The following is a 24182-nucleotide window of genomic DNA, read 5'->3' as shown; positions in this document are numbered from 1 at the left end:
CAATAATTCGTTGTCATTTTTTCATTGACATTTTGTGAAGCAGCATGCGTTTCGTCAGTTTGAAACGTGTGAATGTTGCGATGTCTTTCCCCTGCAAGTGCAGACTAAGTTCGGTTACGGCGAAAGTGCCGTTACGAAATAAAGAATAATGCGAGCCTTTTCAACTATAACTCACTTCCGTAAATTCTTATGCGTTTAAACGCAGTTTCTAGTTTCGGACAAAACCCGCAAGTCTTTTCTGCAACGCTTTTGCTTTTTGAATACAGCGTTGCTTGTGATTTGACGGACTTGCATTTGATTTTTAGAGTTGCGTTTAAACGCAATTGAGTTTAAATTTCATACAATTTTCTAGTTTCGTATGATTATCAAACGCAAGTCTTTTCAGCGTTCCGTGTGATTTGATGGACTTGCATTTGATTTTCAGAATTGCGTTTAATTTTTAATTTTGCTTACGAAATGAAAAATAATGCAAATCTTTTAAATAACACACTTCCGCAGATGTTTAGAGATGCGTTAAAACGCAGTTTCTTATAGTTTCGTACAAAATCGCAAGTCTTTTCTGCAACGCTCTTGCGTTTAAATACAGGGTTATGTGTGATTTGATGGACTTGCATTTGATTTTTAGAGTTTCGTTTAAACGCAATTGAGTTTTAAAAAGTTCCCTACAATTTTCTAGTTTAGTAAGATTGTGAAACGCAAGTCTTTTCAGCGTTCCGTGTGATTTGATGGACTTTCTTTTGATTTTTGGAGTTGCGTTTAAACGCGATTGAGTTAAAAAAAAAGTTCCCGACAATTTTCTAGTTTCGTACGATTATCAAACGCATGTCTTTCAGCTTTCCGTGTGATTTGATGGACTTGCATTGGATTTTCAGAGTTGCGTTTAATTTCTAATTTTACGAAGTAAAAAGAGTAATACAAGTCTTTTCAACAATAACGCACTTCCGTAGATGTATAGAGATGTTTTTAAACGCAGTTTCTAGTTTTGTACAAAACCGCAAGTCTTCTCTGCAACGCTCTTGCGTTTAAATGCATCGTTGTGTGTGATTTGATGAACTTGCATTTGATTTTTAGAGCTGCGTTTAAACACAATTGAGTTTCAGGTTCGTACAATTATTTTCTAGTTTCATGATTATCAGTCTTTTCAGCAACGCACTTGCGTTTAAATGCAAAAGTTGCGTGTGATTTGATACACCTGCATCTGATTTTTTGTTTTAGTTGCATTATTCGTTGCATTGTAATAACTTTTCTAGGAAGGGTCCAGGTTTTAATACCGCTTCGGAATAATTAACGTCAGAATATTCGGAGATTTACAAAAACATTTCATGTTCGGATAATGAATACCTACTGGGACATAGTTAAGTGTACACAATTTTTGCGTTTTGAGAAAAACGAGAGGGAGGAAAGGGGTAAAGTGAACTGCCTTGGGTACTACATTGTAATACTCCAGGTGTAAATGAGTGTATGTCCTTTCTATTCTGGCATACAAGACGATGGACGCATGGCGCGAACGCTACCGCGCCGTACACTAGCGAATTACCGAGTAGAAATGCAGCGAATCGGAGCGGGAAAACAATTCTTTTTCAGAGAATGGCGATAAGATTTTGAGCGAAAAATTATGTCGACTTAGACGAGGGAATTAACACGTATTTCAGCTCAGTTGGCACTGAAAAATCAGGTCGACTTACGCGAGTTGTCGACTTATAAATGTCGACTAAGACGAGGAAATTTTCAAGGAATAACAAAGGCAAAAATCGGGACTTTTTTATTGTGTCGACTTAAGCGAGTTGTCGACTTATGCGATGTCGACTTAGGCGAGGTCTACTGTATGTTAAACTGTTTGTGTGCTGCAGATTGTCCTGTGGTTGAATATTGTGATGCCCTCTACATTTCGTAAATCTTCCATCGATGAAGAATGCGAGTGGGGGACCATTTTTTCGTGAATTTTAGGTTTTCCCAGCACTGGTTTACTTTTTCTGGAAAATTTGCTTCCAAGTAGACATTAAAAAAAAAGAAGCACTTTTGATGTTTTGAAGGTTAGCACTGATGGTAACATCAGCCATGTTTTTATCATCTTGTTTTGTGAGAGAAAAAGCAGGTCATATTGCATGATCACATTTGTCCATGTTGCACCAAGGGTGAAATACCAATGGCTGAATCCCCAGAACCAGTATTCAGGTTAACCTGTCTGATACCTGTTAAAATCATCAGACAGGACATGACTTATCTGACATTTACTTGACCTGCGACCAAAAATGGTGTAAATTATTAGCTCGTGAGCTTTAGTTCCTTCGTTGTATGATCTTGCCTCATCGGATTACGCCCGACACATGTTTGACATTGATGTGATAGTTGACCAACACAAGTCAGATTAACCATAGACTGATATGATGTACTTCTGTGGCTGATGGGGAAAAAAAAAAAAAAAAACCCTTTGCTTCCGGACGACTAGTGACCGATGAGAAAACAGGCTCTGTGGATGGGGCGCGATAACAACCCTTGCTCAATGCTCCTTCAGTGCTCTGTGCCGAATGAGCTGACAAAACTCCTTGACCCATTTCATTTAGCATTTGGGGCTTTAGAATTCTGGATACATTGTGAACTTTGTATGAAGAAAAGTGGTAGGGGAAAGAGAGATGGCTGCATTGTCTATTTATCTCCTACTGTGAATTACCCTTCGATTAGAATCTCTTTATGAATGAGGGATAGCCAATACCTGTGAAGTGATATACTTGTATTGAGACTTCTAAATACTGCACAAATTCCACCTGCTTGATCCCTGCACCTCATTCAGTGTGACCTTGTTGAACGTTTCATCCTGGACGAGAGAGGGTCGTGGAGTGGATCCTTTATGATGATAGAAAAGCCAGGGTTGCTACTCACAGAAATCATACATGTGTTTGGAAAGTTAACGGCTGTTCAAATGGTCTACAGTGAGTCACCATTCACATACAATTCTTTAAAGTTCTATAAGAGCCATCATGGCTGGTATGTTTCTTGTGTACTAGTAGCCAAGCTGACATAAATGTTGTATTTTCCCATTTTTTTTCTTCATTATGTTAATTGGCATCTTATTTAATACATTTGTATTCTTGAAGATAATTTGTGTTACAAATCTTTAAGGAAGATATGAAGTGATCCAGTAAAGTGTTCTTTGTATGTATGTAATTTATATGCATGGTTACTTAATAGGTGACCACTTAGATAAAATGTAGGTTGTGATAATGGGCAATATTCCCCTGGCTTTTCAGTTTTTATGCCTCCGCCACGAAGTGTCGTCGGAGGCATTATGTTTTCGGGTTGTCCGTCCGTCCGTCCGTCCTTCCGTCCGTAATCAATTTTGTGGACAGCATATCTAAAAAACTGTTAGAGGTATCCTAATGAAACTTGGCATGTATATGTATGAGTGGGCGAAGTTGTGCCTATCAACTTATGAGCGTACATGCTCAAGGTCAAAGGTCAAAAGGTCAAGGTCAAATGCTCAAAATTTCACTATTTCCCCTATTTCTATGCAATGCCTGGAGGTATTTTCTTGAAACTTTGTGTATGCATGAACTACCAAATAAAGATTCCCCAGAGAGAGCTTTGGGTCATGAGGTCAAAGGTCAAGGGTCAAAGGTCAAGTGAAAATGTTAAAATTTCACTTTTGTTTTTTTTCTCCATTATCTCACAAATATTTCAAGGTATCTTCATGGAACTTAGTATATATGCATGTACTGACTGGCAGTGATCATGTAGGGAATTTAGGGGTCATGGCTCAAAGGTTGGGGGTGAAAGGTCAAGGTCAACTCATCAAAATGTCATTATTTCTCTCTTATCTATGCAATTCCTGCAGGATTTTTTCTTGAAACTTAGTGTATGCATATATTACCCAATACAGATTCTCTCGGAAGTTTCTTGCCTGAAGGTCAAAGGTCAAGTGAAAGTGCTAAATTTCACTTCTTCTTTAAACTTATAGAATGGTCAAAAGTTGGGTTCAAATCCCCAAATACCTGCACTCTTAGACAGTATAGCCATTCATCCAAATAAACCTAGTTCAAGGATAGTGAACACTCAATCCATTTGTGACAAACCTGTTATTTTAATACTTTGCCAGTTATGTGAAGCTGTCATCACACATTGTCAAGACATTGTGCTATAGACCTATTCGGAGAACCGTGCATTATGGCGGAGGCATACCAGTCGCCATAGCGACATTTCTAGTTAAATCATAGCTTCCACTAGGCAAGACTAGTATTATTTGGTGGACTATTGATAGATTGTATAGATAGGGAAATATTTTCTTTGGTTTTGCATACAGTATACTAGTAGCTCTACAAGTGTGTGTAGAGATTGTAGGGCTAAAGGTCAGTTCTCAGTAATTTACTCAGTTTCTATATTAGGATGCAATGCACATTTCATCTTTATCTTACCACTTCATTCTTCCATAGAAATTCTTTCATTGGCAAATCAAACACATGTATTATAGTTCTTTGTTTTTGCCTCATGTGCTATATTTCTCTTTGGTACAACTACACTTTGTATAGACATGGTGGTTATGCTCATATTAGGCCTACTACATGGCATTTGAACCAAGGAATTTGAATCAGACGGGTGCTGTTCGTTATTCCGAAGGTTCGCTATTCCGAAGGTTCGTTATTCCGAAGGGTTGTTAATCCGAAACACGCAAATTCCCTATACCTAGAGGTTCGTTAATCCGAAAATGAAAAAGGGTTCGTTAATCCGAAAATTTGTGGCGTTGTTCCGAAGGTTCGTTATTTTGAAGAGTGGTTAATCCGAAAATGAAATTCGGAACAATGAACCTTCGGAATAACGAATCTTAGGAATAAAGAGCCTTCGGATAACGAACCTTAGGAATAACGAGCTGTAACCGAATCAGACATGGTAGCTCTATGGTGATGTGTGTAGTGGTGATACATTTGCTCCTTTGCACAATTGCTCCTGTCATATTTTCTCCAAAGACTGAAGGGTTAGGGTTAGGGTTGTAATAGGGTTTTTGGTTTAGTTTGATATGAGGATTAGGATAAGGGTAAGCGTTACGTTTGTGAGTAGAATTAATGTTTAGCTTACCGTGCAGATATTTCATGGGAGCAATTGTCGCAGGAGCAATGTCACGGAACCGTGTGTAGCAAACATAGCAGAGGAAGAATTACCACATGAGTATACTGTCATCGCCTGTCATATTTCTCAATATTTTAACCAGAAACATGATTGGCAGATTGTGCAAAAAATAAAAGACCTTCAATAGATAATGCAAAACCCTGCTGATGTTAACTGAGTATAAAGGAAGATTGACATGACCTCATCCACGTCACAGCAGTGCATATGTCTGTATTTGTGCCAACTGAAACGATGATGATGTTCACTGCCAAAGCTCTGAAATCCATCCGCCGCAAATCAAATGTCTCCTTCGGCCGAGGACCTATCACGGTGATGCGTGTGATGGATTCTAGCCAGATCCTTTTCAGGGTGACAAGAGTCAAAATCAGTGTATAAACTGCATTGATAAACCACTGTGAAGGAAGCCATCCTGTTGAAATTAATTTTCATATTCTACACACTCCTGCCCAATGTAACAGCTTTCTCAACAAATTTAATTGACTTCCGTGTATTTTTTTTTCCACAACCAGAGTATGGTTGCCCCCCCCCATATCAAAGGGCCAGAGAAAAGTACTTGACATAGAGACATGCAAATGCATATATGTACATTGTAAATTCCAGTAGTGTATGAATATGCATCGAACGATAACTTTCATCTTTATCATAATGGTGATGGCGATGATGATGAAAATAGGAATAATAGAAATTGAAATATTAATGATAATGATTATGATGATGATGATAATAGTAATAATAATATTAAGATATTATTATTATTATTATTATTATTATTATTATTATTATTATTATTATTATTATTTATTGTTCTTATTATCATTATTATTATCATTATTATTATCATTATTATTATTATTATTATTATTATGATCATCATTATTATTATAACAAAAAAAATAACCATGACAACATGATAAGAATTACAAGGAAGGTATCAAAAAACAGACCACTTAAAGTCATTAATCAGGACAAATTAAAGCCCTGTCAGGGACATACCATGAGATGTCCAACCTGGAGATATGTTTTTTTCAGATGTCTGTAAAGTAGACAAAAATACCATCGTGAAAAAAAAAAAGGTGCTGTAGTGTACACTGTAAGTATTCACCTGATTTGCAGCAAGTTGGAGACTTGCCAGATCTGAAGTGTGAATTTCATAGCCTAATGATGTCACCAAACAGGTTTGTGCACATGACATCCAGTGCTTCCTATGGATATACACAGTGTAATGCATTGTACAAATACCACGTTTAGACGTGTTCATTAATGTAAGCCATTGATGTAAAAGCCCTGCATTTCAAGCGATTTCTCATATTACATAATAAAGTTGCGCGGTAGGCTGTGAATGAACCGAATTGAGTTGCTAGTGTGAGTGCAATTCCTGCCTTCAGTACTGTAAACGTGTGCTGCACGCATGGTTACCACTTTGTGAACACAGGACTAAAATGATAGTTTGCCTTCGTATGATATTGGCTAGTTAGCACACTCAGTGATGCACACAGACTCATGTCATCTCATTTTCCATGTGTCCACAAGGCTGGACTTGACCTTGACCTATTCTTAGACCTATTGGATGGTCAAAGGCATGAAACCTAGGGAGAGCTACTGACCTTTTACACTTAACAGTCATCTTTTATCAGTGACCCCGCCAGACTTGTTATTTATTTCTCAATTTCAGAAGCTATAGAAATTGGCATGAATTCATGAATTAATTTAAATAGAATACAGACCACAATTATTGTCGGGAACCCGACAGACCACCCGTTGGTAACCTAATGGACTGCTAGTCATTCAGTGAGAGGAATTCTGAGACCTCCTCACATTTCAATCAAAGGTCCAAAGGCAATGAAACCAAATAGAAATTTGCTATAAAAAAATGTTCATAGTACAAGGAAAATTATTTCAATGAATCAACGGGCTCTATACAAAGACGATCAGATAATTCCTCTCTGATTATATGGGAGAATACAAGAATGATTAGTAAATTGTGCACAGACATGTTGGCAGCTATTGTACAATGTATGCTCCTTGATGAGTCTGCATTCACGACAGTTTGGAAGGCAAGTTTTTATAACCTTTTATGTGTAAGTCGTTTTTTTTTTATTTTGAAGCAAACTAAATGTTGTAATAACTCAAGAACTATTCACTGGGAGTCATAAATGTCCTTGAAAAAGTGATTAATCTAATTTATGGTTAGTTTTTATGGTGTTTTTACTTTGGTAAATATCAGATGGTAGATTTATGCATGTCCTCTTTAGCATTTGGTGAATTGTGGAAAAATATCCCCAAACAAGAAGGTCATGGCCTTTCTTCTTTTGTTAATGGAGATGACAAAGAATTTTCTAGTCTTTTCCTTCAATTGGCACAATAAACATGATTTATGTTAAAGAAAAACAGGATGTGCATTGTACTCATTCACTACAGTCTAGGGGAATACAGCATTGCATCGATGTGTTATTTGCTTTTCGTCATGGCTTGGCTCTTCCATTCATGCAGTGATGAGGGGGGAAAAAAACCCACCCCACGTAATCCCATCTCATCTTTTTCCAAAATTAATGCACAAATCTAACAACGACAGGAGGATAATATCTGTCGTAAATTGTCCCAGAGCATGGTGGGTTGAGGGAAATTTTAGCCTTGAAGTTTAATAGGGAACGAATCCTGTGGTGATACAATGACAGTCGTCACTTTGGATGGATTACCTCGATACGTGTACTCTGTATTCGACAAAGGCTTCCTTCTAATTAACCTAATTTGTACAATTTAAGGCTTATACGGCGTCACATGGTTGGAGGTGTTGCTCTATTGAAGGTCCAGATTAGGTCATTAACAGTGTTTGAATATTACAAGGAAGGATTGCTCAAAGGGGGAAATTAGTCTGACTGAATGCACTGCCTTACAGTGCAGTGCTCTGTGAGGATTTTGCTCAAATACGGACAATCATGCAGTTCACTTTAAATGATGAAATGCAGTAGACTTTACAAGCATGGTGTGATCAGCCTTCTGGACCACTGTTTCAAAATACCATTGATATTGTACATGATTTACCTGACTTTGGCTGTAGTGGGGTTTTAAACGGCATCTTGAAATGCGTGCTGCATTTACAGCATTGTGGTGTCATGTGGCATGGTGATGTTTGTTTGTTTATTTGATGTTTTTTATCAACAAAGTTCACCAGTTTTAACAAGATTTTACTTTAGCCATACACCTCTGACTTCCCAGTTGGTGTCACCTTGCTTTGGCTTTTACCTGTTGGATTGCCCATACATTGTATGTGACCAATTTCAACCACTTTAATTATGTTGCTGTTTTCTGCATGAAAGAATTCATCTGAAATATAGTGTGTAGAATTGTCTCTATAAAAACATTGTGTGCATATATTTGAATATTCATGAATCAAATGTTGCGAAGATACAATTTGAAAGTGTTGGAGCTACAACCTATTTAATACTCCCTGCATTCAGTTTGGAGCAATTCCATCTACTTCCGTACTTAACTGTGCACTAACACATGATGTCGTGCATGTAAACGTACATTGTACCTTTACGTACAGCTCATCTTAGGAATCACAACATCTGACCTGTTCACAGTGCCATTGTGTTTTCGGCAATGCCCATTTTGCCCTTAGGCCAAAAAAAAAAAATTGTTGCATTGGCGTAACATGAGATTTTCAAATAGGGTCGGTCGGGCGGATTTTTTTTTTTTTTTTTTTTTTTTTTTTTGCTACCTGCATTTTACGTGTAAAACTCGTGCTCAGCTCAGTAAACAGTTACAACTGCAGCACCGAATGTGCTGTGTTCATCTATTCTACAAATCATTTATGAGGCCGATATTACTGGAATTATACCCCTTCACAGAATTTAAAGATGTTGAAATCCCTATCCTGAATGTTTTCACTTCATATTTTACTATTTTGACTTAGATAAGATAGATGCAAATTGACCCATATGTACGATCTTTTCATCGCACACAGCGATCTCTATTACAGTCCCACATATACAGATTCGTGTAAGTTCTCCACACAAGAAACCTATGGCATAACTGTGCACAATACATCGCAGTCTGAATGCTACGTATACACTGAATAAATCTTGTTAGAGTACGTGTCCGTGTTGGAAACAGATGACGTACTGATCAAGGAAGGCTTATGCGAGGCGCCCTCGTACATCCGATATCCCCAGAGCCGTTTCCACTTCCGGGTTTGTGCGATCGCGATCGCAATCAACAAGATATATGATATCGATAGCAAAAAAAAAAATAATAAAAAAACATGGGGTCGGCGGAATTTTTAGGGTCGGGCGGGTTACGCCAATGCAACAATTTTTTTTTTTTTGGCCTTAGGGTAGTTCATTGCAGTGATCAGTGTTAATTATGAATCAATTTTCCTTTGCACGAATGGATACTATTGTCCGTCTCAGCAGCGTGCTTCCATTGTTACTATGGTGATGACTGACCCACTTCGATATTGACCCGCCAAGTCCAAAGTTTTTTTTTTCTGGGTTTTAAATCATTTTTCCGTCTTAAAATGGCCAATTCTGAATTTTACAGAGTATCTTGTTTTGGAGAATGATTAGATAGAATGGGTCAGAGATATTGAATTTACACAAGATCAGAAAAATATTGCAAATTCCAGACTGAAGCATAAACTTTTATCTCCTAAAATGTATGGCCAGTTCTTTCTATGGCCAGTCATTAATTCAGGAATTTAGAAGCGTTGATGACTCTGCAACAGAAATACTTTCTAATGAAATTTGAACAGTGCATGTTAAAACTACATTTGTAATAATTAAAAAGATAAAGCGTCGATTCGAAGAAATGTACTTTCTCGGACTTGATCAGTCAGAAGAAAAAACAAAAAATTAGAGAATAAGGTCAATTACTACAGTATTTTATGATAACATTACCAAATGAAAGGAATAATTAGTGAGAAATACATGGGAATCGAGATATTTCAACAGTCCAGTCACGTCTGATCTCACAGGCCTGCAATGATCTCGCATTCATTCCTCTATTAAAGAGCAGTCAATATTTCTGCACTAGTTAGTGATTATTCCTCAAACTTACAGAGGAGAACGCTTGAAAATTTACCCTTCAATATTTGCAAACTCTCTCAGTTCATATGAGGTCGTGTATAGACAGTATTCTGTGAGTGTTTGACCAATCAAAAGTAAATATGCCTGCCCTTTATGGAGCAGGAAATCAATGATAGTTTCTCTTTCATTTTTGTTCTGACCAGCTGATGCTGGAAAACAAAAAAGACAAAGATCTACATTAGGTATTCACAAAAAGGAAAGGAGAAACCATGAAGAGTGTTCTGAATGAGGACTCGTATCATAGCCATAGTCATTAATATTAATCACCATAGACTACAAGATTGTCAGGCCAGCATTGAGGCCTGCAGACAAGAGAAACACATGTTATCACTTCACAGCCGTTATCCCTTTCCCTTAAAACTCCTCATTACCTAATTATGACAAGCCTACAATGATATGGTATAAATATCAATAGGATTTGATTTAGTCTTGTTTATTCAATGGAAAAAAAAAGAAAGTTTACTGAAAATTGGAGTGCAGTTCAGTGTACGACATGTTAAGAGGATATCATGACCTCATCTAATTTGCATTTATAAGTGATTGAAACAAACATTACCGTTTCAGGAAATATGAGAAACCTATTGAACTCTATAACTAATTTTGTGTCTGATGTTGTGTTAACATCTACTTGTGTGTTTGTTTTGATTGTTTTACTCTTTGTTAAAGTCAGTTGGACATGAATAGCTTGTTGACTCCAAGTGCTACTACATTATACAACATATTTGGGATTTAAGTATGTTGACAGTGTGTAAAGACCAAAGGATGATATTCAAATAACTTGAAACACTGTTCGTGCATAATGTAATATGAGATCACATGTTACCTTAGATACCATATGCTTTTAATGTGTACAATATGCTGGCCTCAGCAATTATTTGTATGTGCCTGTAGTATATATTTTTCGATATTTTTCACCCAGGGCTTGTTTGAAAATTGTCACACAAGATTTGAGAGTCTTTTACATGTATCTTTAATACAGTAATTCAACCGTTCAGATGGATTTTGAAACATTTATTCATGAACAAGACAAACAAACAAACCAGAATTACATAGACTCATATTTGATATTTTTATGTGTGTGTGAAAGATAGAACCTGTGAAATAGAAGAGAATCTTGTGCAGTCAGTTTTCCCAAAACCGTGAAGGAAGTTTGAGTGGTAGAAGCTTTCTTTTGTTGGATGCCAAGTAGAAATGGACTTCTTGCAACCTATGATCCAGAGCGATCCTTCCTTTTTCGTACTTAGCAGTCATTGTATCACAGTATTGCTCATGAAGAGCCAACTTGAGCCTGATTTGATTGCATGTAGTTCACATGCTGCTCCACCAAAGCTTGTGAGTGGTAAGCATGACATGTAGTCACAGGGATATCTTTCCTTTCAAGTTTTAGTGATATCACAAACAAAAACAACAAAAAATTGGATGGCGACCTGTAATCTTATAGGCTAGTGAGGAACAGGAATAAGATATATATGATGCTCGCAGGCTAGAGCAGTATGATACTGAAGTGTATCTTGTGTCATTTCTGTATGAAACCCACACTTAGCTTGATAAGGGGATCTCCGGCGAGCTGCGAGAGAGAAAGAGAGCAAAGATGTGCTGTCACCGACTGATCCCTCCCGTCTGAGGGAATGACGCTTTTTAATTTTTTATGTTTTTTTTCTCACAGATTTGTATTTCCTTGAAAGCTTAACAATGCCATTAGCCTAATAGCTGTATTTGATTCCAGCCACTCAGCCTATAGGTGTTTACAGTCATTGCCTTTTGAGGAGGGTGTTTCAAATGTCCTCAGGAGCATACAATTTGGTTTGCCTCACATATTTTAGTTCAGTCATTTGCAGGTAGAAAGTCAATAGCACTATGAATCCAAGCTTATTTATTTGTTTTCTGATTTGGGATTCTGGCATTATCGCTCCTGAAACTTGATTGTAAATGTGAAAAACACATTTTTCTCCCCTTGCCCACCCAACCCCCCCCCCCCAAAAAAAAAAAACCAACCCCCCCCCCCCCCAAAAAAAAAACCTAGAAAGTAACGAGTGACATCACATTAAAGCTTGTGGCTAGTTTTGATCCTTACTACAGGATCATGAGAGCATTCAAATCCTAAATGCTGTGATATATGATGTTCAGTTTTGGCTATGCCTCCACCATGTTGTGGCACCAGAGGCATTATGATTTCGGTTGTCTGTCCATCCGTCTGTCCATAATTGATTTTTGGACGATGTACCTTAACCGTTTGAGGTACCAACTTGGCATATTATGTTGGAATTGAAGAAGCCGTGCCCATTAACTCTGGGCGCACACGCCCAAGGTCAAATGTAAAGGTCAAATGCAATATTGTCACGATTTCCCCTTCTTTCGTGAACCTTCGTGTATTACCAGATCATGTTGTACAGGCAATGAAGAAACTGTATTGCTGTATATTGTAAAGACAATGAAGAAACTTACTTTATTAACATTTCTAATGTTTATGTATATATGTATGGTACCAACAATGTATGTGTATGTATCTGCATGTGCAATGATAATGCAGGAACCAATACATCAAATCAAATCAAATCAAATGTTTTAATATCTCCGTAGAATATCAAAGATATGAGCACCTGAATGTGAATTGAAGGCATTTAAACCTTTACTTGTCCAGGCACTTAGCCATAATTAGCCGTTCATCAGCATTTGGTTGATATTCCAAACTCAAACTGATTTTAACTTAGCCAGCCCACACAGGAATACAGTTTAGCAGTGAGCCTTAAAAAAGTCCAGTAAGTAAGTCATGGTAGGCCCATTCACATACAAGAGTTATCTATTTTTGGATCGTGTTGCAAAAATTGATTTTATTTGCCAACGTTCTTACATTTTCTTTTTTCTGCAATCGCAGCACTTTTATTCTCCAAATTGTGCATGCTTAAACAATTACCGGAGTTGTGCTTAAGGAGTCAGTAGTGCATTGTGTACTTAGGTGCCTCACTTTTAATTTTGAGTGCTTAATAGGAGTAATAACGTTTTAAGAGGATCAATTGAATATCTCTTTTCGGGGCTGAATTTCTGGAATTCTTTGAATTCTGCTGACTGCATTCAAATGTAGTGAGGTAAAATGCAGATTAGAAAGACTGACATTGGGCTGGCTTGTATTCCACAATATGCACACATGCTCACATGCTTGCGCTAACTAGAGTCATATGAACAAAATTGCATAAATTCCATTAAGTTCCGTCGTATCTTAAGTTTGTAAGTTTGAATTGATAACTTCACGACTACGTGTACGTCCCTTAACCCATTTTATTGTCCCTATGAGTAGGGTGGTTGTTGTTGTTTTTTGTAGTTGTGCAAAATGATTTATTAGGATGGACACAAGCTATTTTATTTTGTTAAATTCCTGAAGCGAGAGACATTAGAACATTGTGCAGAAGATGTAAATGCAGGTTGATGGCAGTGTTTTGAGATAGTGCCATCATCCCCTCATGTAATTAGCATGTGTTTGTGGTGACAGCAAATGTGACTGTTGTTGAAAACATGCCTGACTTGCAGATCCAATGGTTTCCTCTTTTTTTTCACTTTGGCTCGTAATGGAACTGCTATAACACTGCAAGTTCAGTTTACTCCATTAGATGTTGAGTGGAGGAGTGATTTGGGAGGATAAACTCCCCATCAGAGAGCTGTCAAGTCTGCCAGATTCTGCCCTATAGGCTTCTTGGTAACCGTAAAGGGATTGTATAATATTGGTTGAGGTGAGGATTTAGCTTTTAACATTTTGTGAGATATTTAGAAACCACTAGATGAATTGTTAAAGAGCATACAATTCTAAGGGGAAGTGAAAGTTTATTTGATGAAAACTGGTTTTGAAATGACTGAGGTATCCAAAAACAAGTTAAAACAAAGTGATCCTAATAAAAGTTGTGGCCTGTCACATTCAATATATCAGGATTGCTTTCTTTGGGTATCTCAATTATCTCACAAACACACACACACACACACACACACAAGTTGGACACCTGCAGCCCCATCTCAACCAAATCTGTACCTTCCCTTTAATCTCTTCATGTCTAGACAAGAGAATACAAAAATCTCCCTCAATGCGAGACTGATTTTTGCCCGCTGCTTTGAGATGTGTGTAATACACTGGTCACTTTTTCCTTGATTCCTCTTAAAGGACAAGTTCACCTACATAGACATGTGGGTTGAGTGAATGCAGCAATGCTAGTAGAACACATCAGTGAGAGTTTGAGCAAAATCGGACAATCCGTTCAAAAGTTATGAATTTTTGAAGTTTCCGCTCAGTCACGGCTGGATGAAAAGACTACTATAGCTTGTGATGTCACATGAGTACAACGATATAAAGAGAGAATAAAGAAAATTCAGCATATTTCCATTTTTCTCGCATAACAAAAGAACACTCAACTTCTCTCTTTCAGAAGGCAGGGGGAATAATATTACCCTTAACATACGTCAGTAGCAAGTTGAAGAAATGTGCACTTTATTCAAAAAGTAAAGTTTTGTGAAATTCTCTTTTTATTTTCATTATATACTGTAAAACGAGGAATTTTCGCGCGCATTTTAATTTCGCGAATTTCGCGAGCGCCAAAATTTGCAAAATTAAAATGCACGCGAAAGCTTTTGTCTACACTACATGCATTGAATGCCAGTAGCAATTCGCGAAAATTTCATGCCACGAAAAAGGCTGTCGGCTCCAATTCGCGAAAATTTCATGCCGCAAATATATCATGTTTTACAGTAGTTGTACGCATGTGACATCATACACTGTAGTAGTCTTCTCTTCCAGCAGTGACTGCGCAGATACTTAAAATACTCGTAACTTTTGAACGGATTGTCCAATTTTCCTCAAACTTTCACTGATGTGTTCTACTAATATTGCTGCATTCTCTTAATCCTTATGCATATGAAGGTGGACTTGTCCTTTAAGAATCTTCCAGATTTTGGGAGATGAGTGTTGGAAGCCCTGCTCTGACATACTGGTGATGCCTTGTGTTATGTAGTTGGTAGAGTAGTTTAAAGAATTGTAAGAGGGCCCATTCATTCATGATACCAGTGAAAAATTGCAACATTTGAAAAATCACAACATCTGTCTCAAAGTTGCCAGTTAATAAGTGCCGTATGCCACTGGAAACGTTGCCAGAAAACTTGCATACCATGAGTTTTCTGACTTCCTCTAAAGTTTATCATGATACAACTAGTCTCCAATGAGGACAGGTACTACAGAAACTCATTATGTCAGATAGTCATGTGACTTGCACTCAATGTTTGGATTCCTACCCCTGGCCAGACACAAAGGCCCGAATTCAGGAAGGTGGTTTAAACCTGAAACCTAGACATGGTCTAAAAAAAGCTGGAAATAGGCATATTAATGCGAGTTTGTTACTGGATGTCTGTTGATGTAATCTGTCAATCGCACTTACACAGAAGAAAATTGCATAAACCATCGTTTAAATTTGCACCACCTTCATGAATTTGGGCCAAAATGTGTCGCTAGCCGTTGAGGCTATTGAGGCATCATAACAGTAGTTCCATCACAGCTGCTGCTGAGCCGTATGTGCATGTTCCTTCAGGTGACAGTATCTTGCAGTATCTTAACAATTTTTTTTTTCACATAGTGTAAAACGTGGAATGCACACGTGGAATGTTCGTGTGCATTTTAATTTCGCGAAATTCGCGAGAGCCAAGATTTGCAATATTAAAATGCAGGTGAAAGTTCTTGTCTATACCATACGCATTGAATGTTAGAGGCAACTGGCGAAAATTTCATGGCACGAAAAAGGCCGACACCTCCAGTTCGCGAAAATATCCTGTTTTACAGTAGTGCAAATGGAAAATTTCAAATATCACACTGTCACAATAAGTTGCCTGAATTGGTCTCTGGTTATGATCAACCAGTGTGTCTGAACTTGAAGCTTTGAAATCAGTTCAGTAGAGGATGTTAACACACCTCGTTACTCGCCTCAAAGCTCTCGTGTACATGAAGTCGTGATTGGTTTATTGATCAATTTCTCTGAAATACATTTTGCTGTATGTTCAAGCTGCATCCTATTCTTGAATGCATTTCTCGATGAGAGCTAAACTCATATTACTACCCATATCTTCTCCCAATCTCTCTTTCCCCATTCTCCTCCCTCTCTTTCTCTTTTGTCTCCCCTGTTTCTTCTAATTTTTTCCTCTCTCTCCCTTTCTGTCTTTCTTTCTTTGCTCTCCTCATCTTAATGTTCCTCTCTGCAGTTTCTATGGAACTACAAGATGAACCTGACGAAGGACTACCGTTTTGACAATGCTGCATCGGAAGTTTGTCGTGAAGACCTCAGGAAGGTAAGTTTTCTCATGAACAGGGCATTCTTCAAGCAGCTGTGTAACAAACCAGGGCCCTGTTTCATAAAACTGTTCATAGAGTTATGCATGACTGCACATGCACAACCGGAATATGAAATGCCAACATGTGTGCCTTTTAACAAAGTACGACTGTACATCAGTATCTAATCTGCATTGGGAGAAAAATACACTTTCAACCTAAAATGTTTGTTAAAATGTATTAAGAATAATCAATTTTATCTGCAAATTTCAATTGTAGCTATTGAAATTAACAATGATTAAGAAACCCACTTGGCTGCCATATTTAAGCTGTTTGTAAAGTTGTGCGTAACTTTACGAACAGCTTTATGAAACAGGGCCTTGATTATTATGGACATTTGTTCAGATTTAGATGATTGTAACAATTTTTCTTTGTGGTAGTTTCAAGGATAATATGGCGTTATCACCAAAGCTTGATAGATATATGCTATGGTTTTTGTCTCGCCCACCGGAGGTGAAGGCGAGACTAAGGGATCCAAATGGCGTCCGTCCGTCGTCCGTCGTCCGTCACAAATGTTAAAGTTTACCTGCAAGACTCTCTTATGATGCATAACTTGGCAACTGTTACAGCAATGGCAGCCACACTTGGGTGATAGAAGCATTAGGGGTATCTTCATGTTATGGTGTTGTTGGAGGTCATGTGATGATGTCAAAGGTCATTTGAGGTCATATATTAAAGAGTATGTGCAAGACTCTCTTTTCTATGTTAAAGTTTACCGGCAAGACTCTCTTTTGACAAATAACTTCACATAAGTTGCTTGGATTACAACCTAACTTGGGTCATAGATGCACTAGGGGTACCTTCATGTTATGGTGCCGTTAGAGGTCACAGGATAAGGTCAAAGGTCATTTGAGGTCATACATTAAAGTTTACTTGCAAGACTCTTATCACACGTAACTCGACACACGTTGCTACAATGGCAATCAAACTTGGGTGATGGATGCACTTGGGGTACCTTCATGTTATGGTGCCGTAAGAGGTCACATGATAAGGTCAAAGGTCATTTGAGGTCATACGTTAAAGTTTACTTGCAAGACTCTCTTATCTCACGTAACTCAACACATGTTGCTACAATGGCAATCAAACTTGGGTGATGGTAGATGTCTCTTGGGAAGTTGAAGGTAACCACAAGGTTAAAGGTTACAGACAGGGGTCAACAAACTTTTAGGGCCCAATGTTAAGTTTTTAGGGCGCATTTCGTTAATGGCTCATAACTTTTGATCCCTTTGTCCGTTTGTGACCAAACTTGGATGGAAGATGTCCCTTGGGGAGGTGAAGGTCGTCACAAGGTCAAAGGTCACAGACAGGGGTCAATTAACTTTAAGGGCCCAATGTTATGTTTTTAGGGCGCGTTTTGATTGTGGCTCATAACTTTTGATCCCTATGTCCGTTTGTGACCAAACTTGGACGGTAGATGTCCCTTGGGGAGTTAAAGGTCATCAAAAGGTCAAAGGTCACAGAAAGGGGTCAACAAATCTTTAGGGCCCAATGTTAAGTTTTTATGGCGCGTTTCAATTATGGCTCATTACTTTTGATCCCTTTGTCCGTTTGTGACCAAACTTGGATGGTAAATGTCCCTTAGGGTGTTGAAGGTCACCACAAGGTCAAAGGTCATAAGCAGGTCAATTAACTTCTGGGAGTTATAAAAAAATATTAATTCCTTGTACGCGAATGGGCGAGACACAATTTGGCGATTGCCTCGTTAAAATTAGATTTTCCTGTAATTGACTTCAGGAGATCATACATGATATGTGTGTGTGTTTGTGTGTGTGTGTGTGTGTGTGTGTGTATGTGTGTATGTGAATATACATGAAAGAAACTACAGAATGCTCTCATTCCCTGGTCACACAGTTCAGTGACTGCACCGGTATGGAGCCCGGTAAGGGACTGATTCTCCCCTGCTTGCTGGACCACTTTGACGATATCGCCAACCAACAGTGCGTCCAGTACCTCAACCGCATGAAGGAGATCACCTTCAGCGACTTCCGCCTCATCACCGGCTTCTACGAACAGTGCAGCGACGACATTGCCACCTTCAAGTGCGGCGTGGTGAATGAGGACGGTAACGCTGCCACCAACGTGAGTCGAAAATCCATGCTGCAATATATCTGCTCTTCATTGCTGTACTTTCAATATGCAGATACAGTACCAGCATGATACCTGCTGGCACAAAGCCCCATCTCTTAAGGATGTCAAATATTCAGGAAAAGAAAAAAAAATGGCAGCCAAAACACAATAACAGTTGGGATTGCTTGTCCTTTGACATACTGTGCTGGTGTCATTTTGGGGCTAAGACAGCTCAATTTTGGACAGGACATCACATAACTGATTATCTGACATTAAATCCAAAAAATGATTTTCACAAAAACCTGAGATACAAGCTTTTGTCACCCCAGCAACGATAGGAGTGTATGGATTGTTGTCATAGCGACTAATTACCACCTGTGAATTTTTAAAGTGGTAGAGTGACAAACTGTGTGATCAGTATGATAGTTGACAAAAGCGTAGATCATTCACAGTGATGATGCTACCTTTGTATGTAACAGTGAAAAGGGCTTAATTTGGTACAGATACTTGTGTGACATTCGTTGAAATGAATGTCACACTTCAGTTGCATCAAATGCCATTTAGCAGTTAGCTGAGGCTGTGTATTGAGTGGTACACAAGCATCAATATTTGGACGCCGTGTGAACATTTGATAGAGTGTACATAATAAAGAGAAAATGTTACCTTTGGCAAGAATGCTAGACTGTTTTACGATGAACAAGATTTTTTTTCATATTGTTTTTATGTTGTTGTTGTTTATGTTGCCTTATATATGGTTGGAGAGGTATATTTTCTTCAAAAGTGCATGAAGAGTCTGACGAAAAAACAGTGAGTTTAATCAGTCGGAATGAAATGTGACTTGTGAATATGATTTAGATAATGCTTAGTCCCAGGGGATAGTTCCAAGGTTGTGTTTGTGTCTTATCACAAATTTTGTTTTGCCAACAGTGGTTTCTGTTTTTGCTCCATTTGTTTGTTTGTTTGTTTGGTTTAGTGATATTGATATGTCACCCTATGTCCTTCTGCTGCCTTGCTTCTTTTCAGTGGGTGGGACAGGAGCTTAGTCTGGTAATTGCCCTTTTCATAGCTCCAACCTGTACAATTCATAATTAAAAGGTATTAGAGAAAGCATAGTGTGGAAATGGTCTATACTGACAGACTCATTCCTCTTTAATAGGTATCGCATGGTACACTAGACAACATACATGGTGTGATTTATAAAAAAAAATGGCTTGTATTCATTTTTCTGCTCCTTTCACTAATGAAAACTTGAGAATAATTTTGAGAAATTTCTCTTTGGGCTTCATTCTATAAAAAAAAAAATGGGTGTGTCAGTCTTATCATATCTGTAATATCAAATTGAAGAATGGAGTATTATTCAATTCAATTCAATTCAATTCAATTCAATTCAATTCAATTCAATTCAATTCAATTCAATTCAATTCAATTCAAATCAATTCAGTTTTACTTGGCACATAATAAATAAAAAGTACATTATGTACACAATAAAAAAAAAGCAATGCGTATATTGTATATACAGTACATGCACATGTTAAGGAAATTAATGCCAGGACCCCTTTGGAGTATTATCTGAAAGGATGAAGGGAAAGAGATAAAATCTTCTTTTTATTCTCACCCTTCTTGAGCTGACAATCTGTGGAAGGAGACTTTCGAATGAAAACAGAATGACAGACAGCTTTGTGTGCAATTAATCTCTTTTTAATCCCTTAGCTCCACCATTCCCAAGGAGGCACCATCCACTGCCTAGAGAAGAACATCAAGAAGCTTGGAGGCAAGTGCAAGCTGCAGATACTGCGGGTCGCTGAACTCTCCTCCCGCGACTACCAGGAGGACCGCGCCCTCTTCTTCGCCTGCCGCGACGACCGGGAGCGCTTCTGCCCGAAGGAAGTCAGCGGCCAGGGACGCGTCTACAAATGCCTGTTGAAGAACAAATTTGACAAGGAGATGAGTGAAGACGTAAGGCATTACATTTGCAAGCTCTTTTATTTCTAAACTGGGAAAGCTGTGACATTCTATTCAGATTCAGATTCAGATTTATTCAACACTTTCAGTAAAAACAGAGGAAAAATACAGAAAATTGACAACACTATACTATAACAAGAAAAGAATAATCACAATAAGCATCAGTATAACATTACGAATATACAATACATTTGAAATTGTTCGGAGACGGACAGAAAGGCTATGCTTTATACAAAAGTCCTGTCCCCATACTATTTCATTCATAAAATATCAAAATATTGATTGAATACATTTCTTTATGAACTAATACACACATACATAAGCACACACACACACACACACACACACACACTGACATATTTTATAAGAGAACAATTTATCACACAATTTCGACATACTGATTCAAAACATGCAATTTTAATCTTCTTTTAAATTCATCAATCATGTAAAAAGTGCCTTTCAGTGTCCTCATACTTGCTTAGAAAAGCAGATTGATTGGTACATTCAAGTAGCCAAGTGTGCAAGTATTCAGTATCTAGAAAAAAATCAAGAAAAAACCCCAACAACAGACAAAAAAAAAGAAGATTAAATGCCCTATTAATACTGTGTAGGCCATGTTTTTAGTAGGGTTTTTATGTTCGCAAATTTCGAGAGGCAGGTGCTATTGGCAAATTTTAAGACATGCAAAAATAGGAATTTTGATGCCAACATGAGCGCTACTTGCACATTTCTCTGTCCATTATTGTGCTCGCAAAATTATCCAGAAGTCCCAATTCGTGAATATTAGACTCTTTAGATATATGGCATATGAAGAATAAAGCAAATATTAAAGAAATGACTGCATTGCCGTATCATTTCAGATGTGCATATAGACTCATTCGTGGGCAGTTGCTGGTCCTTACAAGCATACGATTACCAATTGCTTCTACAATACCTGATAAGATATTTGTAGTAATCAGAAAACCAAAGGAATTCAAACACACTGTGATATTCTTGAATGCAACTTCTCCCCCCCCCCCCCCATCTTCTCACCACTGCCTTATTGTCTGCCCTCATTCTACCCCATTAACACCCCTCTTTCTACCCCTCCTTGACCCCCTTTTCACCCACTCCTTCATTACCTTTCCGCCAACCCCTCCTCCACCCGTCTTCCCACCGTGCAGTGCAAAGAGAAACTAACGACGAGACAGAAGGTTGTCGCCGAGGACTACAAGGCCAACTTCAGGCTGATGCGCAAGTGCAAGAAGGAAGTGGCAGAGGCGGCGTGTTCCCTCGGTGACGCTAAGACCAAGGAGATGAAGCTGGCCAACATCCTGCTGTGCCTGGAGCGAGGGAGCAAAGAGAGTGAGTGTATCACAAGCACCCTCCTGAGACTCGTGATCGAGGGGGAACATTAATTTTCATGACTGATAAGATAATTCTGGTCTGTGACCTTTGCCCTTTTCATGTGTAGAAAAGTTGAGAAATGGCACATCTGGTCCTTGATGTCATTAGCACAAGACAAATTTATCCATCATTAGGGAATGTTTGCCTGTCACAAGAGTCAGAAAAAATAATGATTACTAATAAAAAGTTGATAAGGATAAGCCATATCTGTTACTAATGGAGCTGAAGTACATTTTGTCATGATTGCGATTCATGTGATGTAACAACTATAAGCCAGTTAGGAGATAGCTCATGTGCACATTGGTACAAATGACCTTTCTTATTTTTTTCTCTTAGGCGCTTCACTCATTTTCTCTTCACTCATTGCTCGATGTAACAGTTTATGGAATTCGTCAGTCATATTCAAACGAAGGATGAACCTGTGTAGATTAGATAGTCAGAATGGTCTGTCAGTTAACATCTGGGAAAGCATCCATTTAATCATTGTACATTTAAAGTATGAACAATTTCTTTCTATTGATATCATTTAATACCACTTCCTGAAAATTTCAATATCTGATCATGTCTCGATAAGAGAATATCAAAATCTCCCTTAATTTGGGAATTATTTGTGTCCATTGAGATGCATATAATTCACAAGAATCTCCCTGATGTGGATGCGTGAATGTTGGCAGCCGTGTAACGTCGTTCTTGTCATGTGTTGTGCCGCAGAGACCGTGACCATCAGCGGAGAGTGCCAGGCGGAGCTGGTGGACGTACGGAAGGAGATCATGTCAGACTACATGATCAACCCGGAGCTGATGGAGAGCTGTGCTGTGGAGATCGAGGCGGACTGTAACGGGGTGCGCCGCGAGGGCAAGACCATCCACTGCCTCATGGGCCTGGCCAAGCGCAACAAACTCTCAGACAAGTGCAAGAAAGGCGTAAGTGCAAGCCCTCAATGGGCTTTAGTCTTTTCTTCTCGCGGCGGCGCATGTGGGGGGTCTTTCCCTTTGGAAGCCATCGTGACAGGCAGCTTCCGGATTTAATGTCTAATGATGCTGCTAAAAAGTCATGGTGCATTCTAAAACTCATTAGTTCACCCCTTAATATTTCATATTTATCCTTCAGTTTTACGTGTATGCCGCTTCTCTTTGTGTATTATTTGTTTGTTAGTTTGTTTTTCTTGAGGAAACCATCCAGGTAGAGAGTCTGAGAGTGGTGTGTGTTCCTCTTGGAAACGTGTAGTGATGTGAATCAAAAATCGTCTATGGATGTGAGTGATCATCCTTGAGCAGATCCGTCCTCACTGGACTGCACCTATATAAAAAAGAAAAAAAAAACAATGGTTCTTATCAGGGCCGTCCATGTGGTGATCATCCCTTCAAGACTTCACTTCCTATCAAATAGACTATATCCAGTCCTTTTTAGGACTGTCCACATGGCACTTCACCTTCGCATCACACCCAATCTCAACACAAGAAGACTCTACTACCCCTTCTCAAATGGTGTACTGCAAATCTCTCCTTTTGTTAACGGATATGAGTGTTTTCTCATTTGCCCATTGTTGCAGTATAATTGATGTGAATGTAAATTATAAATGTAATGCCATGGCTGGTCAGTGAGATCAATGAATTAACTTGTTCAGATAATTGATATACATGTGAATTATGCAATGTAAGAGAAAACAGAGGAATCACTTCTTTCTTTTCTTTTCTTTTTTCTGTGATGTCGCTGTGATGTCATCAGCTTTCCGATCTGGTGGAGGAAGCAGATGCGGGATCAGACTACAGACTGGACCCCGCCCTCCACGAAGCTTGCAAACCAGTGAGGGATGCCCTCTGCCCCAAGAAATCAGATTCAGAGTGAGTTCGTTTGCGAGCCAGAGCCAAACCCATCCCTCTCCCTTTTTCTTTCATATCCATCCATTTACATTTACATTTCGCATATCGTCTCTTGGGTGACAAGACCTCGTATCGATAAAATGTCAAATGTTCAGGAGAGCATTAAAACATGGCGGCCAAAGCACGATAGCAAATGGGATAGTCTTTCCTTTGACATGCCGTGGTGGATTCATTTTTTTTTTTGGTATGACAGCTGGGATTTGGACAGAACATCACTTAACTGATTATCTGACCATTGATTTAAAAAAAAAGTCATTTTCACCAAAAGTTGAGATACAAGGTCTCGTCACCCTCGCGACGATATATATTTAAAAATATACTTAGGCA

General features: G+C 38.5%; 1 protein-coding gene across 1 annotated transcript in view; it reads left to right on the top strand.

Annotated features, from left to right (window-relative positions):
- Positions 1-24182, top strand: part of LOC139730870 (Golgi apparatus protein 1-like) — an 80875-nt gene that overhangs the window by 38079 nt on the left and 18614 nt on the right. Inside the window, exons 3-8 of the mRNA XM_071641747.1 lie at positions 16431-16517; positions 18409-18636; positions 20335-20580; positions 21750-21930; positions 22684-22895; positions 23701-23816. Of these exons, the coding sequence (XP_071497848.1) occupies positions 16431-16517; positions 18409-18636; positions 20335-20580; positions 21750-21930; positions 22684-22895; positions 23701-23816 (1070 nt within the window). The remainder of the gene's footprint in view (positions 1-16430; positions 16518-18408; positions 18637-20334; positions 20581-21749; positions 21931-22683; positions 22896-23700; positions 23817-24182) is intronic.

The sequence above is a fragment of the Diadema antillarum genome, unplaced genomic scaffold (assembly GCF_040938485.1).
Source record: "Diadema antillarum isolate AM-2024a unplaced genomic scaffold, OU_Dant_1.0 seq00000340_RagTag, whole genome shotgun sequence".
Classification (NCBI taxonomy): Eukaryota; Metazoa; Echinodermata; class Echinoidea; order Diadematoida; family Diadematidae; genus Diadema; species Diadema antillarum.
Note: the sequence above shows the minus strand (reverse complement) of the source record. Positions and strands in the feature narration are given on the sequence as shown.